Below are 19,537 nucleotides of genomic sequence, written 5' to 3' on the forward strand. Positions count from 1 at the left end.
ATGCATTTTGGTGCAGCCTTCTTTCCTGTTGCTGTTTTAGGGTTAGTTGTATTAACTATATTTTCACACTATCTGTGGTTTTGGGAGGAGTTCTCTGTCTCACCTCTCGCCGCCATCTTGAATCTGACCACTTTCCTAATTTATTACATCTTCTATAAAGACAAAAGGAATTACCTGATCTTCACTTCCTCTCCAAACATACCTGATCATTTCCAGCTTCTGTGGCTTTTTTTTCCATGCCATTCTCACTATCTAGAAGGTCCACCCTAACGTCTCTTGTCAAAATCTAAGCCATGATTCAAACTCTGTCCAAAAGGTCTATCCATTTCTAGATAGATTTCATCTGGTCTCCAACCACATGAGTTGGCTTTGCTCTCCTAACTACCACAGCACTCTGTACTTTTCCTGCAGTCCCTTTATGTCACTCAACTTCCAACTGCAACTCTTGAGTCCCTGGCTACTCTCCACCAGTGTGACTAGAAGCCCACAGATGCCATGCTGCCATCTATCTCACCCACGGCACTCCTACACTGTCTCATAAGAGAGGTGGAGACTCCATACCCACTTCCTAAAAGAGAAATAAATATCAGTATTCCTCAAGTTAAGTTAAACTTTCAGGATATGAAAAACCTTGACCATGACTGAACTCACACAAATTTTTCAAATCCTTAAAATTTTCAAATCATTAATGTTAAGGTGACCCATGTTTTAGAAGCTAGTCCTAACTGGAGCTTCAAGTGTCTCTATGATACCTTTTTAAAACTTGGAACTCATTTCCAAATACAAATATTTTATATATATTATTCTCTATACTTTTAAAAATATTTGAATTATTTAAATACCATTCTTTATAGAAAGTAAAATTTTTTAAGGTAAGAGTATCTTTGAGATATCAACCAAGAGGTTTCAATATTTTCAAAGTACCCCAGGGCCTTTTGTAAGGTGCTGTCATCCCACTACCTTTTTACAAAAACAGCATAATTTTAAAGTTCAGTGAGATTTACCTTAGATTCTGAATACTATTACAAAAACAAACTACTATTCTTCTTCTAATTGGTATCCTAACCAGCACTGCTTCATCCCCATCCAATATATATATCTATATATGTAAGGGAAAAAAAAACAAAATTAAACCTTTCTAAAAAATTTTTAAGTTAACAACTTTTGTGTTTCAGTGATAATGATGTATTGAGGTTCAATGATTATAACAAATGTACCACCGTGGAGGGGGATATTGATAGTGGGGAGCTGTGCCTGTGTGGGGATAGGGAATGTAAGGGAAATATGTACTTTGCACTTAGTTGTGCTGTGAACCTAAAACTACTCTAAAAAATGAAGTCGACATTTAAACACACACACTTACACTTCTGTGCATCAAAAGACATTATCAAGTAAGTAAAAAGACATCTTTAGACTGGGAAAAAAATATTTGTAAATCATATATCTGATAAGGATCTAGAACCCAGAATACATAAAAATTCTTATTACAATAAGAAGAAAACCCAAATAAAATACGGACAAGGGACTTAAACAGACATTTCTCCAAAGAAGCTATGCAAATTGCCAACACACATGAAAAGATGTTCAACATCACTAGTCATTACAAAAATGTAATCAAAACCACAATGAGGTACCACTTCACATTCACTAGGATGGCTATATAATCAAGAAGAAAATCCAGCACTTAAGTGGGGACGAGGATCTGGAGAAAATGTAACTCTTCTATGTTGCTAGCAGAAATGTAAAACTTTCAGCTGCTGTGGAAAACATTAGCAGGTAGGTCCTCGAAAAGTTAAACACAGAAATATTATATAACCCCACAATTCCACTCCTAAGTGTAAACCCAACAGATTGAAAACAGGGACTCAAACAAGTACCTACTTATAGCAGCATTATTTACAATAACCAAAATGTGGCAACAAACCAAAAGTCCATCAACAGGTGAATGCATAAACAAATGCGGTACACACACACACAATGGAATACAATTCAGCCATAAAAAGAAATGAAGTACTGGTAAGTGCACAATGTGGACTGACCTCCAAAACATGATGCTGAGGGAAAGAAGTCAGACACAAAAGATCACACATATGATTCCAGTTATGTGAAATACTCAAAAGAGATAAACCCAGACACAAAATGCAGACTGTTAGCTGCCTGGGACTGGGTCAAGGGCAGAACAGGGAGAGAGTGTTTAAGGGATACAGGAATCATGGGATGTTTTCAAAGTATGTATTATTAATACTTGAACATCAAAAGAAAAGTATACCATTTCCTAATTTTAGTACAAGGCATAAGAATTACTAATATTAACATAACTTGAAAAGCAGAGTAACACAGTAATTACGAACACAAATCATAAATCAATAGAGCTTAAATTTTGGACCTACCACCTATTAACTATATAAATTACTTAGTTCTGAGTGACTTTCTTTATGCCATGGTTTCCTCATCTGAAAAACAGGAATAACATCAGTAGCTGCCTCACAGGGTTATGATGAGGATTAAATGGATTATTTATAATATAAAGTGCCAAAATGATGTTTGGCACAAAGTCACTGTTAAAAAAAAATTGTCAGCTATTATTCTTTTTAATTTTCAAATTATTCCTAATCAATGTAGCAGAATATGAAAGGTCATTTTTCAAAAAATTATCTGCAATTTCTCCAAATCTCTGTTCACCACATTGTCATGCCCTTCCATCTCCTTTTCCATAGTTCGGCAGAATTCCCTTTAGAAAACATGGTGTGACTAGTATTCAGGATCTCCTACTCTACTAATGGTCTCAAAGCTTCTGATTTCTCTGAAGTAATGCTTCCTCACAAAGAGTTTGGGATACCTAACCTAGAAAAAGCATTACAGGCAAAGAGCTAACACTTTTCCTAATGCTCCAACTGGGGAAAATTTAGACCTTACCAAGACCTCACATAAACTCATTATATTACAAAAAATTTTTTTCAAAATTATTTCACATTAACTTAAGTGTTTTGGCACTGCTGAGTGAATGTCACCCTTTCATGCTCTATTCCATATTATTCTGTCATTTACTCAACCAAATGATTCAATGTTCATATTACAAAACTAGTAACTAAAACAAAATGTTTTTACAAATACTATTTTTAAAGTAATTTTGATTGCACTAATGTAAAAGTTTTTCCCTAGAATTTACCTTTGGAATCATCTTTGTTGGACTCTTTAGTTTGACAACTTTTTTCATTATCTTTAAACAAGATGGCTGGAACAAAAGCTTTCAAATCAATGAGATTCTCATAAAAATTTCGAGCATCTTCATCTTCCCATATACCACCTTCCAAGTCATATTCTCCAGGTTTACCAGGTGTAAATATATCAATTCCAGGCCCATGCTCTACAACAAAATAAATCACAGAGAATTAAAATCGTTCCAAGTTTAGCATGGTTCCAAGTTAAACATGACAAGATATTCTATATTTTCAATTCTACAACTAATAAATCTTGAATGTTTCAATTTAAAAAATCTTCTTCAATTGATAGGTATTCTGGACTGTTCATATAACCATCTTTAACATCAACTTAAAAACAGTTTTTTAAGTAAAGCTCAAATCAGGACAGTATAGAGGACAACACAGGATAAAGATGCTTCTCTCTTAAATGTTTTAAGCAGTTAATAAGAGATTAAGTAGCCATTTAATATATAAGGCCCTCATTCACGAAACTAAAAACCAAAATAATATATAAGCCTGACCATTTCTAACACATGCAGCTTAAAGTCCCACGAAACCTTTTTTTGAACAACTCCCAACCCTCTATACCACTTATATCACAGTTATCCTTGCAAGTAGACCATAAAAGCTTAATTAAGAAGCATCCCTCTTTTTGGTATAACACTTGGTATAAGGCAGACTGCCAAAAGTGGTCCATTGGTAAATAACTGGAAAAGGGAGAAAAGATGAAGGAATATATAGATATTTCAGTACAGCATGGAAAACCATGTATATATTTGTGTGTTCAAACACACACACACACACACACACACAGTCTACCTTTACACGCAACTACAGATTCTAAAACTCAGAACATTAGAAGTAAGTAATTTCCTATTTCACGATCATGAGGCCATTCATAAATGTATCTATCCTCACAGTGCTTCTCTCCAAACTAGAAGTGCAGATAGGAAAATGATCATGCAAATTAAAAATAACCCTAAAAAATTAATTATTAATTGAAAGTAATTTAGGGAAAACAAGAACAGCACACAAAACAAAATGCTGGCTCTCTCTTATTTATTACTTGTATGTGCCTTATAACAAATGTATTTAAAATCATGACACTAAACCCATACCTTCATAAATTAGAAGACTCATAAGTTTACAGCTTCTGTTTAAAGAAAAACATAAAAGCAAAGGACAAACCAGAACATAATACTGGCAATATTTATACAAAGGAACTAATATCCATAATGTACTATAATGCTCACAAATAAAAAAACAATTCCAGTAGAAAACGGATAAAGCCTCTAAACAGGTAAGCAAAACAGTTTATGAAAAGATCCTTAACCTCAGTACTAATCAGGGTAATGTTAAATAACACAAACATTTATCACTTGGACCCATTAGACTATATTTAAAAGATTGATTGATACCAAATGTTGACAAGACAGTAAGGAAGTAAGCATTCTCATATCTTAACTAGAGTACAAATTATATGATATAGCATTAGAGAATATAATCTGTCAGTATCTACCCATATTTAAAATAAGCATAATCTGTGATCACACAAGATTACTTCTAGGAATCTATAGTTCAGAAACAACAGAAAATGTGACCTAAGATTTACAAGGCTGTTCATGACAACCAGACAACACAAAGAAATAAAAGGCATACAGATTGGTAAGGAAGAAGTTAAATTGTCACTGTTTGCAGGTGACATACTGTACATAAAAAACCCTAAAGAATCCACTCCAAAATTACTAGACCTAATATCTGAATTCAGCAAAGTTGCAGGATACAAAATTCATACACAGAAATCTGTTGCATTCCTATACACTAACTATGAACTAGCAGAAAGAGAAATCAGGGAAACAATTTCATTCACCATCCCATCAAAAAGAATAAAATACCTAGGAATAAACCCAACCAAGGAAGTGAAAGACCTATACCCTGAAAATTACAAGACACTCAAGAGATAATAAAGAGGACACTAATAAATAGAAATACATCCTATACTCTTGAGTAGGAAGAATTAATATTGTCAAAATGGCCATCCTGCCTAAAGCAATCTACAGATTCAATGCAATTCCTATGAAAATACCAACAGCATTCTTCAATGAACTAGAGTCCTTCTAAAATTCATATGGAACCACAAAAGACCTTGAATAGCCAAAGCAATCCAGAGAAGGGAGAATAAAGTGAAGGGGATTACTCTCTCCAACTTCAAGCTCTACTACAAAGCCACAGTAATCAAGACAATTTGGTTCTGGCACAAGAACAGACCCACAGATCAGTGGAACAGAATGGAAAACCCAGATAAAAACCCAAGCATATGTGGCCAATTAATATATGATAAAGGAGCCATGGATATACAATGGGGAAATGAGCCTCTTCAACAACTGGTGTTGGCAAAACTGGACAGCTACATGTAAGAGAATCAAACTGGACTACTGTCTAACTCCATACACAAAAGTAAACTTGAAATAGATCAAAAACCTGAATGTAAGACATGAAACCATAAAACTCTTAGAAGAAAACATAAGCAAAAATTTCTTGAATTATAAACATGAGCAACTTTTTCCTGAACGCATCTCCTCGGGTAAGGGAAACAAAAGCAAAAATGAACAAGTGCGACTATATCAAGCTGAAAAGCTTCTGTACAGCAAAGGACATCATCAATTGAACAAAAGGCATCCTACCGTACGGGAGAATATATTGATAAATGACATACCCCATAAGGGGTTGACATCCAAAATATATAAAGAGCTCATGCACCTCAACAAACAAAAAGTAAATAATCCAATTAAAAAATGGGCAGAGGATCTGAACAGACATTTCTCCAAAGAAATTCAGATGGCCAACAGGCACATTAAAAGATGCTCTACATTGCTAATCATCAGAGAAATGCAAAGTAAAACCACAATGAGATATCACCTCACACCAGTTAGGATGGCCAACATCCAAAAGACAAGCAACATTAAATGCTGGCAAGGATGCGGAGAAAGATGAACCCTCCTACACTGTTGGTGGGAATGTAAATTAGTTCAACCCTTGTGGAAAGCAATATGGAGGTTCCTCAAAAATCTAAAAATAGAAATACCATTTGACCCAGAAATTCCACTCCTCAGAATTTATCCAAAGAAAACAAGATCACAGATTCAAAAAGACATATGCACTCCTATGTTTATTGCAGCACTATTTACAATAGCCAAGAAATGGAAGCAACCTAAGTGTCCATCAGTAGATGAATGGTTAAAGAAGATGTGGTACATATACACGATGGAATATTATTCAGCCATAAGAAGAAAACAAATCCTACCATTTGCAACAACATGGATAGAGCTAGAGGGTATTACGCTCAGTGAAATAAGCCAGGCAGAGAAAGACAAGTGCCAAATGATTTCACTCATCTGTGGAGTATAAGAACAAAGAAAAAACTGAAGGAACAAAACAGTAGCAGACTCACAGAACCCAAGAATGGACTACCGGTTACCAAAGGGAAGGGTGAGTGGAAACGGAGGGATAGGGGATTAAGGGGCATTATGATTAGCATACATAATATGGGGGGGGCCACGGGGAAGGAAGTATAGCACAGAGAAGACAACTAGTGACTCTATAGCATCTTACTGTGCTGATGGACAGTGACTGTAATGGGTGTAATGGAGACTTGATAATAGGGGGGAATGCAGTAACCACAATGTTGCTCACATGAAACTGAGCATAAGATTGTATGTCAATGATACTTTAATTAAAAAAAAGGTTTACAAGGCTGTTCACTGTAGCACTGTTTGTAAGAGCAAAACTGGAAAAAAATCTAAAATATTTATTGATAGGGGCTGACAAACTGCACACATACAATGTAATATGAATCAAATGTTATGAGGAATGAAGCACATGTACCTGAACTGACTTAGAAAGCTCTTAAAAATACATTATTGAAAGAAAAAAGGAAGTCACACATTATAACATCCTATATGTTAGTAAAGCTATATATAGATACTTATCTTAAAAAAGTCTAGACAGATACATATCAAACTGTTAACGATGGTAACAGTGGAGAATGGAATGGAAACACCACATACTTGTATTAAAAAAAGCTTAGACACATATAAAAACTGTTAAAGATGGTTATCATGGAGAATGGGATGGAAATACCATTCCATTTCACTTCCTACTCTATAATGTGCATGAGTAATTTTGCATACCTGAAAAATAACATATTTGCATAGTAACTAAATTTTTTTTTTCAATCATCCTCCAAGAGGCAAAAAAAAAGGCTATGAAGTCAAAAAGCAATAGAAAATTGGGGGGGGGGGGGTGAATATTTGCAATACACACGAAAAAGAATAATTTCCTTAACATGCAAGTGTTTTTAAAACTCAATTTAAAAATAGGTATCTATTTGATTTTTTTTTAAGGAGTAAAGAATTCAAACCAATATGACACAAGGCATAGAATATATAAATAAAATAGCCAATCAACTTAAAAAATACTGTTCAACATTATTCAGAACACAAAAATAAAAAACTGCAATACAGTAAGTGTAAGGAAACACTCTCATATACTTAGTGGCATGTAAGCTTCTTTGGAAGAAAATTTGTCATTACATATTGAAATTTTAAATGCATATGCCGTTTTAATCTAGGAATTCTACTTCTATGAATTCATCCCTGAAATACTAAAATGCTTCCAAAAAGCCATAGGTAACCAAAATTTTATTATAGCAGTGACTGTAACAGCTAAGAACTACAAATAACTTAAACATCTACCTACAGACAACAAGGTAAATGAACTATAGCACAATTATACTGGGATACTACTATGCAACAGTTTAACAGAATTAGAGGGATTGATATAGACTAAGATAAAAAGACACTTTAAGATGGATTGTTAAATGGAGTAGATGCGGAATAGTATATGTGATCTTATTTCTGTGAGGTGAAGAGATACTCTGATCATGGAAAACTGTAGTTCTCCCCAGGTCAAGGTAAAGTACCAATAATGAAAAAAAAAAAACAGGCAAACAATATAATACAACAACTTTCAAACACTGGACATGAGGAAGCACAGGAAAGTGATTCCTGAGAGGAAACAAAAATCTAACCCCTACTAGTGCCCTAGCTTACTGCCTGGTAAGATTTTACAGGTCATAACCCAAGTAAGGACAGCCGGGCTAAACCCAGCAATCTCCATGAAGTTAGGATCACAGAACTAAGGGCCTGGCAAGACTCAAGCCCAGGTAGCTAGCTTTGGCAGAACAGAGTACCAGAGAGGAGAGAGCAGCACAGAGACAGGACTCAAATATCTTCAGTGGTTAACCTTGAATATTCAGCCTAATACTGATCAGCCCCAACAGGTGAGGGAACAGGTGACACTAGGAAGATAACTACTCAGAAATCTTCTAACTCATGGGCAATCACGTAGAGTACAGGATACTGCTGCAGTAATAGGAAAATTTGTACTAGGATAATGGTTGCTCTAATCTCACTGACAAAAGAAGCCTGGAAAGGATGAAACTGTTCCCAACTAACTTCAACTGTGCCCCCAAAGAAAGTTCAATGATATTTCTAAGAACACTAACTATCCAGCACACATCCAGTGAAACATGATCGGGTATGCAAAGAAGAAAAATTACCAGAGATGTAGAGGAGATCATATATTAAAACCAATGCAGAAATGACAAAAATGATAAAATCTATTATATTTTTATAATATATAGTATATTATTATAACTATACTATAATATATCTAGTATATTATTATTATTATAACTATACTACATATACCCAAGACAGAAGATATACTGATCATGTTTGAAACCATGAAAATATGTAACAAACTTTCTGAGATAAATACATCTCTACATGAGATTAACAGTACATTAGATATAAATAAAAGGAAAGACTAATTAGAAGACACAGCAATAGAAATTATCCAATACAAAACACAGATAAAAAACATTGAAGAATAAAAAGGACAACTTTAAACCATGTTATATAGTTTTAATTGAATCTCCATAGAAGAGGGGAGAGGGAAAACTATATATCTTTGAAGATATAAGGGTCAATTAGGATGGCCAGTATCGAAAAGACTAAGAACAACAAATGCTGGCAAGGATGTGGAGAAAGGATCCTACACTGCTGGTGGGAATGTAACCTAGTTCAACCATTGTGGAAAGCAACATGGAGGTTCCTCAAAAAATTAAAAATAGAAATACCATTTGACCCTGGAATCCCACTCCTTGGCATTTACCCAAAGAATACATGTTCTCAGATTCAAAAAAGACAGATGCACCCCTATGTTTATCACAGCACTATTTACAATAGCCAAGATATGGAAGCAACCTAAGTGTCCATCAGTAGATGAATGGATAGGGATAAAGAAGAAGTGGTACATATACACAATGGAATACTATTCAGCCATAAGAAAGAAACAAATCCTACTATTTGCAACAACATGGATGGAGCTGGAGGATATTATGCTCAGTGAAGAAAGCCAGGAAGAGAAAGACAAGTGCCAAATGATTTCCCTCATTTGTGGAGTATAACAACAAAGCAAAACTGAAGAACAAAACAGCAGCAGATTCACAAACTCCAAGACAGGACTAGAGATGACCAAAGGGGGAGGGGTTGGGGAGGGCGGGTGGGGAGGGAGGGAGAAGGGGATTGAGGGGTATTATGATTATTGCACATGGTGTGTGTGGGGTCACGGGGAAGACAGTGTAGCACAGAGAAAACAACTAGGGACTTTGTGGCATCTTACTACACTGATGGACAGTGACTGCAATGTGGCATGGGTAAATGTAGTAACCACACTGTGTTTTCATGTGAAACCGTCATAAGAGGGTATATCAATAATACCTTAATAAAAAAATAAATAAAAAGAAAAAGAAATAAGGGTCAAGATTTTCCATATTTGATGAAAATTATAAACCAACACATTCAACAAATCCAATAAACTCCAAGCATAATAAAGAAAACTACATCAACCCACATCACACTTCAGCTGCTTAAAATCAGTGATAATGAAGAAATTTTAAAGCAAAAAGAGAAAAAATACACACTATGTAAAGAATACAATAATGATAGCAGCTTTCTCACTATAAGCTCAGCAAGCTAGAACACAATGCAGCAACATCTTTCAAGTACTGAAAGAAAAAATTTCTCACCTTAAAATTCTATACCTGGTAAAAATACCTTATAAAAATTATGACAGAATTTTGTTATTATCTACTATCTATGGAAAATGCCTGAAAATATTTTTAAAGTCATTTAACATTAAAAGAAAAACTAGCTTAAATTTCAGTAGATATACCAAATAAATCAATATCAAAGGATATAAAACACTACAAAAAGATTTAAATTCTTAAACACAATATATTAAGGAAGTTCTGAGAAACCAACCAAATTCAACCAAAATGCAAATTCCATGGTTCATCTTCCTTTAAAAATTTAGTAAGTTTGAGGTTCACTGCTTAAGAGATACAAAACTTAGAAATATGCATATTATATATAGACATAGTAAAATAAAAGCATTCACACTATGCAATAGGTATTTCTTATTGAGAAATACAAAATGCCTTCTTGTATTATAAAAGGGTACTTCACAAATATTTCACTCAAGATTTTTAAGTAAACAGGATTGCCAGACAGCTTTAAATTTAATAACTTATTAACACTTAGTTACCTAACATATACACAATTATTTTATCAAGTAGTTGGTGTGACAGGTTACAGTAATATATCAGGAGCCCTACAAAGTTACAATCAAAAAGGAAGCTAAATGATTAGCACACACAATGTAGAGAGGGGCACGGGGAAGGCAGTTTAGCACAGAGAAGACAAGTAGTGACTCTATAGCACCTTAGTATGCTGATGGACAGTGACTGAAATGGGGTATCTGGTGGGAACTTGATAATGGGGGGAATCTAGGAACCACAATATTGCTCATGTGACTGTATATTAATGATATCATAATAAAATAAAGTATATATGAAGAATTTTCCATGATAGATGCCTAATAGAATATAAAGCAAGTCATGAAAATTTTTAATTGCTAGATATCACAAAAAACATCATTTCTGATCAAAAAAGGGTGAAGATAGAAATTAATACAAGAAAGAAAATTGAAATAATCAGAAATACATGGCAATTAACAACACTCAGTAAATGAGTCAAAGAAGAAACATTGCTATGAGTATTTTTATAATGCAAGTTGCTCTTTATGTTTTCATGATTACTAATGATGTTGAACATTATTTTTCTTTGAGAGGATGGGAAGGAAGAAATTTAGCAGAATGTATTCTTCTCACCAAAGGACTGGGTCATATGCAAGTTTCAATGTAATACTTGGCATGCCCAGATCATCCTCAGAATATCACTCAAAATATGAGATATTATTTTTCAAGTTTCAACTGATACGGAAAATATAGCAACATTTCCTAGAAACGGAGAATCTATCATTTAGCCACTTTATAGATGATACAATTGAACGCTTGAAAAACACAAATTTGAACTGAATAGGTCAACTTATTTATCAATTTTTTTCAATAGATATATTGGAAAATTTTGTGGAAAATGAAAAATTTGGAAATTTGGAAGTTAAAAAAATATTCCTGTTCTGTACCTTCATTGTAAGAATATAGTCGATAATACTAACATTCAAAATATGTCTTAATGTTTATGTTATCAGTAAGGCTTACAGGCAACAGTGCATATTAGTAGTTAAGTCCTGTCAATTAAAAATTTATAAGTGCTAATATGAAAACCAGGCAAACACCCCACAAAAAAAGAAAATTACAGACCAATATCCCTGATGAACATAGATGCAAAAATACTCAATAAAATATTAGCAAACCGAATTCAAAAACACATCAAAAAGGTCATCCATCATGATCAAGTGGGATTCATCCCAGGGATGCAAGGATGGTACAACATTTGAAAATACATCAACATCATCAACTACATCAACAAAAAGAAGGACAAAAACCACATGATCATCTCCATAGATGCTGAAAAAGCATTCGACAAAATGCAACATCCATTCATGATAAAAACTCTCAACAAAATGGGTATAGAGGGAAAGTACCTCAGCATAATAAAGGCCATATATAACAAACCCACAACGAACATTATACTTAACAGCGAGAAGCTGAAAGCTTTTTGTATAAGATGAGGAACAAGACAAGGATGCCCACTCTCCCCACTTTTATTCAACATAGGTCTGGAGGTCCTAGCCACAGCAATCAGGTAACACAAAGAAATAAAAGGCATCCAGATTGGCAAGGAAGAAGGCAAACTGTCCCTGTTTGCAGATGATATGACATTGTACATAAAAAAACAGTAAAGAATCCACTCCAAAACTACTAGACCTAATATCTGAATTCAGCAAAGTTGCGGGATACAAAATTAATACACAGAAATCTGTTGCATTCCTATACACTAATAATGAACTAGCAGAAAGAGAAATCAGGAAAACAATTCCATTCACAATTGCATCAAAAAGAATAAAATACCTAGGGATAAAATCAACCAAGGAAGTGAAAGGCCTATACCCTGAAAACTATGGGACACTCTTAAGAGAAATTAAAGAGGACACTAATAAATGGAAATTCATCCCATGCTCTTGGCTAGGAAAAATTAATATTATCAAAATGGCCATCCTGCCTAAAGCAATCTACAGATTCAATGCAATCCCTATGAAAATACCTACAGCATTCTTCAATGAACTAGAGCAAATAGTTCTACAATTCATATGGAAAAACAAAAGCCCTGAATAGCCAAAGCAATCCTGAAAAGGAAGAATAAAGCAGGGGGAATTATGCTCCCTGACTTCAAGCTCTACTGTAAAGCCACAGTAATCAAGACAATTTGGTACTGGCACAAGAACAGACCCATAGACAGTGGAACAGAATAGAGAGTCCAGATATAAACCCAAGCATATATGGTCAATTAATATATGATAAAGGAGCCATGGATACACAATGGGGAAACGACAGCCTATTCAAGAACTGGTGTTGGCAAAACTGGATGGTTACATGTAAGAGAATGAAACTGGATTATTATCTAACCCCATTCACAAAAGTAAACTCAAAACGGATCAAAGACCTGAATGTAAGTCATGAAACCATAAAACTCTTAGAAAAAAATATAGGCAAAAATCTCTTGGACATAAACATGAGCAACTTTTTCATGAACATATCACCCCGGGTAAGGGAAGCAAAAGCAAAAATGAACAAGTGGGACTATATCAAACTAAAAAGCTTCTGTATGACAAAGGATACCATCAGTAGAACAAAAAGACATCCTACAGTATGGGAGAATATATTTGTAAATGACATATCTGATAAGGGGTTGACATCCAAATTATCTAAAGAGCTCACACACCTCAACAAACAAAAAGCAAATAACCCAATTAAAAAATGGGCAGAGGATCTGAACAGACACTTCTCCAAAGAAGAAATTCAGATAGCCAAGAGGCACATGAAAAGATGCTCCACATTGCTAATCAACAGAAATGCAACTAAAACCACAACGAGATACCATCTCATACCAGTTAGGATGGCCACCATCCAAAAGACAAACAATGACAAATGTTGGAGAGGATGTGGAGAAAGGGGAACCCTCCTACACTGCTGGTGGGAATGTAAATTAGTTCAACCATTGTGGAAAGCAATATGGAGGTTCCTCAAAAAACTCAAAATAGAAATACCATTTGACCCAGGAATCCCACTCCTAGGAATTTACCCTAAGAATGCAGCATCCCAGTTTGAAAAAGACATATTCACCCTTATGTTTATTGCAGCACTACTTACAATAGCCAAGAAATGGAAGCAACCTAAGTGTCCATCAGTAGATGAATGGATAAAGAAGATGTGGTACATATACACAATGGAATATTATTCGGCCATAAGAAGAAAACAAATCCTACCATTTGCAATGGAGCTAGAGGGTATTATGCTCAGTGGAATAAGCCAGGCAGAGAAAGACAAGTACCAAATGATTTCATTCATCTGTGGAGTATAAGAACAAAGCAAAAACAGAAGGAACAAAACAGCAGCAGACTCACAGAACCCAAGAATGGACTAATAGTTACCAAAGGGAAAGGGACTGGGGAGGATGAGTGGGAAGGGAGGCATATGGGGGAAACGGGGCATTATGATTAGCACATATAATGTAGCGGGGGGCGGGACACAGGCAAGGCAGTATATACAGAGAAGACAAGTAATGACTCTATAGCATCTCACTATGCTGATGGACAGTGACTGTAATGGGGTATGTAGGGGGGACTCGATAATAAGGGAAGTCTAGTAACCATAATGTTGTTCAAGTAATTGTACATTAAGGATAACAAAAAAAAAATTTGTATGTGGAATTTGAACTGGGCTATCCCCTGTGTTTTTCAAGGGTCAAATGGACAACCATGCTTTATTTCAATAAAGTCATTCTTCCCTCTAAGAATAAAAAACAAAAAGGAAATTCAAAACATCTTTGAAGTAATATGGAAATCAATTCATCTCAAAAAATGACAAACTTTACCTTGCAAAATTGCAAGTTATAGTTATAAATAACAATCGAAGACAGTATGTCATCCATCACAAGACAGATTAAAATTAAGGGTAAATGTAGAAATAAGAGAACCCCAAAGGTCCATCTACCTTATTCCCTATCTTCGAGTGAATCTTCCTATAACCAAGTTTGGGTTAAAGACAGACCCCTGATGAATATAACCCAAGGGTACCTATTACAAAAGAACTTGAATAAACTCACCATAACATCATATGAGTTCATTATTATTCTCTAAGTGCAAAGCCATTTCCATTCAGAAGAGCATTTCAAGTAGTAGCTTTTCAAGGTCATTTGGTCTTAATACTACTTCTTCAAAAAAAATTTTAAAGCATTTTTAAAACTTAAATTTTCAGTAATACACAGCTGACAAGACTAAAGATAAGTGATAGTGCTTACTAAAAAATCAGAACCTTTGTATTTAAGGATATCTTACCTTCTGGTGTTGGTTTGTCTTGAGGAAGATCTGGCATATTTTCATCCAAAAGGTCTGCTAAGGATTGAGAATTTGCCAGCAGCTTCTGATAAGACATAGCAAACTCCTCATACTGTTTATGTCTATCTTCACTTAGCTCCCCTTTAGAATGCAGAATACGCCTACAAACAAATGATGAAATAACCTGATAATCTTATCAAAACAAATGTGATCATGTATTATTAAATTATGAAATGCTCCATAAAATTTGACTTTATCACAGAGGCTTATTACTAGCATGATCTTCTTCAACAACCTATTTTTATTAATATACTCAGGATGTATCTGAAAATTTAAATTTGATCAAATTCAAAGCAATTAAGCTTTAACATTGGTTCTTTAAAGATTATGAAGTGATTAATAATCATGTCTGCAGAATTATAAAATTTTACAATATACCACTAAATAAACTAAAAATTTAGTATTCTCCTACAGCCATACTCCCCTCAAGACATTCAGTTAACCAAAAGTACTTAACATATATAAACAAGTTAAGTTTTCACAAACAGGTTATAGAAAGAAACAGTACCTTTAAACTTCACAATGATTTGGATCAAGATTACCTTTGAAAAAGCCCACGTCTTCCACAAAGCCAATTCTCAATTTACTACACAAGTACTGGCTATTTATCCATTCACCATATATTAATGAGCAATCAACTTAATCAAGGCCAGGTCATCTCTAGGAGCAGGAGACACAACAACTCTTCTACTCTGCAAACAGTTCACTAATAAGCCACCCATAAACAGAAATGTAAAATTGAAATTTAAAAATACATAAAATAAAAATTTTACTATACTGATATAGATGGTTGAGATGTTCATACTTATATCTAATTTTTATAGCTAATTATGTAGCAATGTAACATTTGAAATGTATGAACCTTAATGCAAATATAACATAGGTTTCAAAATAAGTCAATTATAAACTGTAAGTTGTCATTTGAAAAGTAATACTTAAAAGTCTTTGTAGTACAACATTCGAAAATCCATCAACATCATCCACCACATACACAAAAAGGACAAAAATCACATGATTATCTCCAGAGACACTGAAAAAGCATTCGACAAAATTCAACATCCATTCATGATAAAAACTCAACAAAATGGGTATAGAGGGCAAGTAACTCAACATAATAAAGGCCATATAAGAAAAACCCACAGCTAACATCATACTCAGCAGTGAGAAGCTGAAAGCTTTTCCTCTAAGATCGGGACCAAGACGGGGATGCCCACTCTCCCCACTGTAATTCAACATAGTACTGGAGGTCCTAGCCACAGCAATTAGACAAAACAAAGAAATACAAGGAATCCAGATTGGTAAAGAAGTCAAACTGTCACTGTCTGCAGATGACATGATATTGTACATAAAAAACCCTAAAGACTCCACTTCAAAACTACCAGAACCAATATCTGAATTCAGCAAAGTTGCAGGATACAAAATTAATACACAGAAATCTGAGGCTTTCCTATACACTAACAATTAACTAATAGCAAGAGAAATCAGGAAAATAATTCTATTCACAACTGCATCAAAAAGAATAAAATACCTAGGAATACATCTAACCAAGGAAGTGAAAGACCTATACCCCGAAAACTACAAGACACTCTTTAGAGAAATTAAAGAGGACACTAACAAATGGAAACTCATCCCATGCTCTTGGCTAGGAAGAATTAATATTGTCAAAATGGCCATCCTGCCCAAAGCAATCTACAGATTCAATGCAATCCCTATCAAATTACCAACAGCATTCTTCAACGAACTGGAACAAATAGTTCTAAAATTCATATGGAACCACCAAAGACCCTGAATAGATAAAGCAACCCTGAGAAGGAAGAATAAAGGACTAAAGTGGGGGGATCTCACTACCCAACTTCAAGCTCTACTACGAGGCCATAGTAATCAAGACAATTTGGTACTGGCACAAGAACAGAGCCACAGACCAGTGGAACAGAAAAGAGTCTCCAGACATTAACCCAAACATATATGGTCAATTAATATTTGATAAAGGAGCCATGGACTTACAATGGGGAAATGACAGCCTCTTCAACAACTGGTGTTGGAAAAAACTGGACAGCTACATGTAAGAGAATGAAACTGGATCATTGTCTAATCCCATACACGAAAGTAAATTCAAAATGGATAAAAGACCTGAATCTAAGCCATGAAACCATAAAACTCTTAGGAAAAAACACAGGCAAAAATCTCTTGGACATAAACATGAGCGACTTCATCATGAACATATCTCCCCAGGCAAGGGAAACAAAAGCAAAAACGAACAAGTAGGACTTCATCAAGCTGAAAAGCTTCTGTACAGTAAAGGACACCATCAATAGAACAAAAAGACATCCTACAGTATGGAAGAATATATTCATAAATGACAGATCCGATAAAGGGTTGACATCCAAAATATATAAAGCTCACGCACCTCAACAAACAAAAAGCAAATAATCCAATTAAAAAATGGGCAGAGAAGCTGAACAGACAGTTCTCCAAAGAAGAAATTCAGATGGCCAACAGACACATGAAAAGATGCTCCACATCGCTTGTCATCAGAGAAATGCAAATTCAAACCACAATGAGATATCACCTCACACCAGTAAGGATCGCCACCATCCAAAAGACAAACAATAACAAATGTTGGCGAGGTTGTGGAGAATGGGGAACTCTCCTACACTGCTGGTGGGAATGTAAACTAGTTCAACCATTGTGGAAAGCAGTATGGAGGTTCCTCAAAAAGCTCAAAATAGAAATACCATTTGACCAGGGAATCCCACTTCTAGGAATTTACCCTAAGAATGCAGCAGCCCAGTTTGAAAAAGACAGATGCACCCCTATGTTTATCACAGCACTATTTACAATAGCCAAGAAATGGAAGCAACCTGTGTCCATCAGTAGATGAATGGATAAAGAAGACGTGGTAGTACATATACACAATGGAATACTATTCAGCCATAAGAAGAACACAAATTCTACCATTTGCAACAATATGGATGGAGCTAGAGGGTATTATGCTTAGTGAAATAAGCCAGGTGGAGAAAGACAACTACCAAGTGATTTCACTCATATGTGGAATATAAGAACAAACGAAAAACTGAAGGAACAAAACAACAGCAGACTCACAGAACCCAAGAATGGACTAACAGTTACCAAAAGGAAAGGGACTGGGGAGGATGGGTGGGAAGGGAGGGATAGGGGAGGGATGAAGAAAAGCGGCCTTACGATTAGCATGTATAATGTGGGGGGCGGGCACAGGAAGGGCTGTGCAACACAGAGAAGACAAGCAGTGATTTTACAGCATCTTACTATGCTGATGGACAGTGACTAATGGGGTATGTGGGGGGGACTGTGAAGGGGGGAATCTACTAAACATAATGTTCCTCATGCAATTGTAGATTAATGACACCAAAATTTTTAAAAAGTCTTTGTATTCCTTGTTGAGTTCTCTTATGAATAGAGTAGAAGATGAGTTATTTTTTGTGTGTAATGTGACCTTCCTCAAAGTTACAGAAAATAAAGTAGAAAACCCATGTCTACACTTAACCGTCTCTGCTTATTTGGAACAATTTCCAAACTTTTCCATCTTACCCCATTACTACCCACATAAACCTTTGTTTAAGCACTGTAATTTTCTGAATAACACTTTCAATGTTAGGAATATCAGTTCCCATTACAAGCACAAGACAGACTATGCATAAATTGGTTACTTTATTAAATCAAACCTTTTTTACAAATCTGGCCTATTAGGATCGAAAATGAAAAATTTTCACTCATTTTGATTTCACTCATTTTCTGATGATAATATACATTAGATAATACCACAGACAGATTAGTAAAATGAGTTCAAACAAAATGAGTTCAAACATAATTAAAGCTAAAAAGTACTTATCTAAAAATTCTAAAACCACTGTCATGACAGAGCAGTTTCTCACTACATTTATTTCAACCTAATTTTACAGGCAAAAAAAAAGTTTCTTTCAATGAGATTTCAGAATGAATTTTAAAAATTAAAACCCAAAACAGTTAAAAATCTTCAACATGAAAGTAACTGATACTACTTTGAATAAGCTTTTTAGAACTTTTAACTGAAGTCATTTTTGAAGTTAAAGTCATTAAAATTAAACAAATGATTTAATAAATGATACTAAAAAATAGGCTACTCTAAATGTTCTGCAATGTATTATTAAGAAAAATGTCAACTAATGAAGACTTTTAAGAGTTTATTCTGAAGCAAATTATGTAAAAAGGATAATTTCTTAGGGATTCCAAAACCTCTAATGACAGTTGAGGATACAAAATTATTTCAGTAC

General features: G+C 34.7%; 1 protein-coding gene across 10 annotated transcripts in view; it reads right to left on the minus strand.

Moving 5' to 3' along the window:
- UPF2 (UPF2 regulator of nonsense mediated mRNA decay) overlaps window positions 1-19,537 on the minus strand; it is a 185,345-nt gene that overhangs the window by 120,266 nt on the left and 45,542 nt on the right. For all 10 annotated transcript variants that reach the window (XM_036908120.2, XM_057498192.1, XM_057498191.1 and 7 more), the window contains 2 exons: window positions 15,189-15,349; window positions 3,170-3,367 (listed from right to left, as the gene is read on the minus strand). In XM_036908120.2, the coding sequence (XP_036764015.2) occupies window positions 3,170-3,367; window positions 15,189-15,349 (359 nt within the window). The remainder of the gene's footprint in view (window positions 1-3,169; window positions 3,368-15,188; window positions 15,350-19,537) is intronic.

This window comes from Manis pentadactyla, chromosome 3, assembly GCF_030020395.1.
Source record: "Manis pentadactyla isolate mManPen7 chromosome 3, mManPen7.hap1, whole genome shotgun sequence".
Classification (NCBI taxonomy): Eukaryota; Metazoa; Chordata; class Mammalia; order Pholidota; family Manidae; genus Manis; species Manis pentadactyla.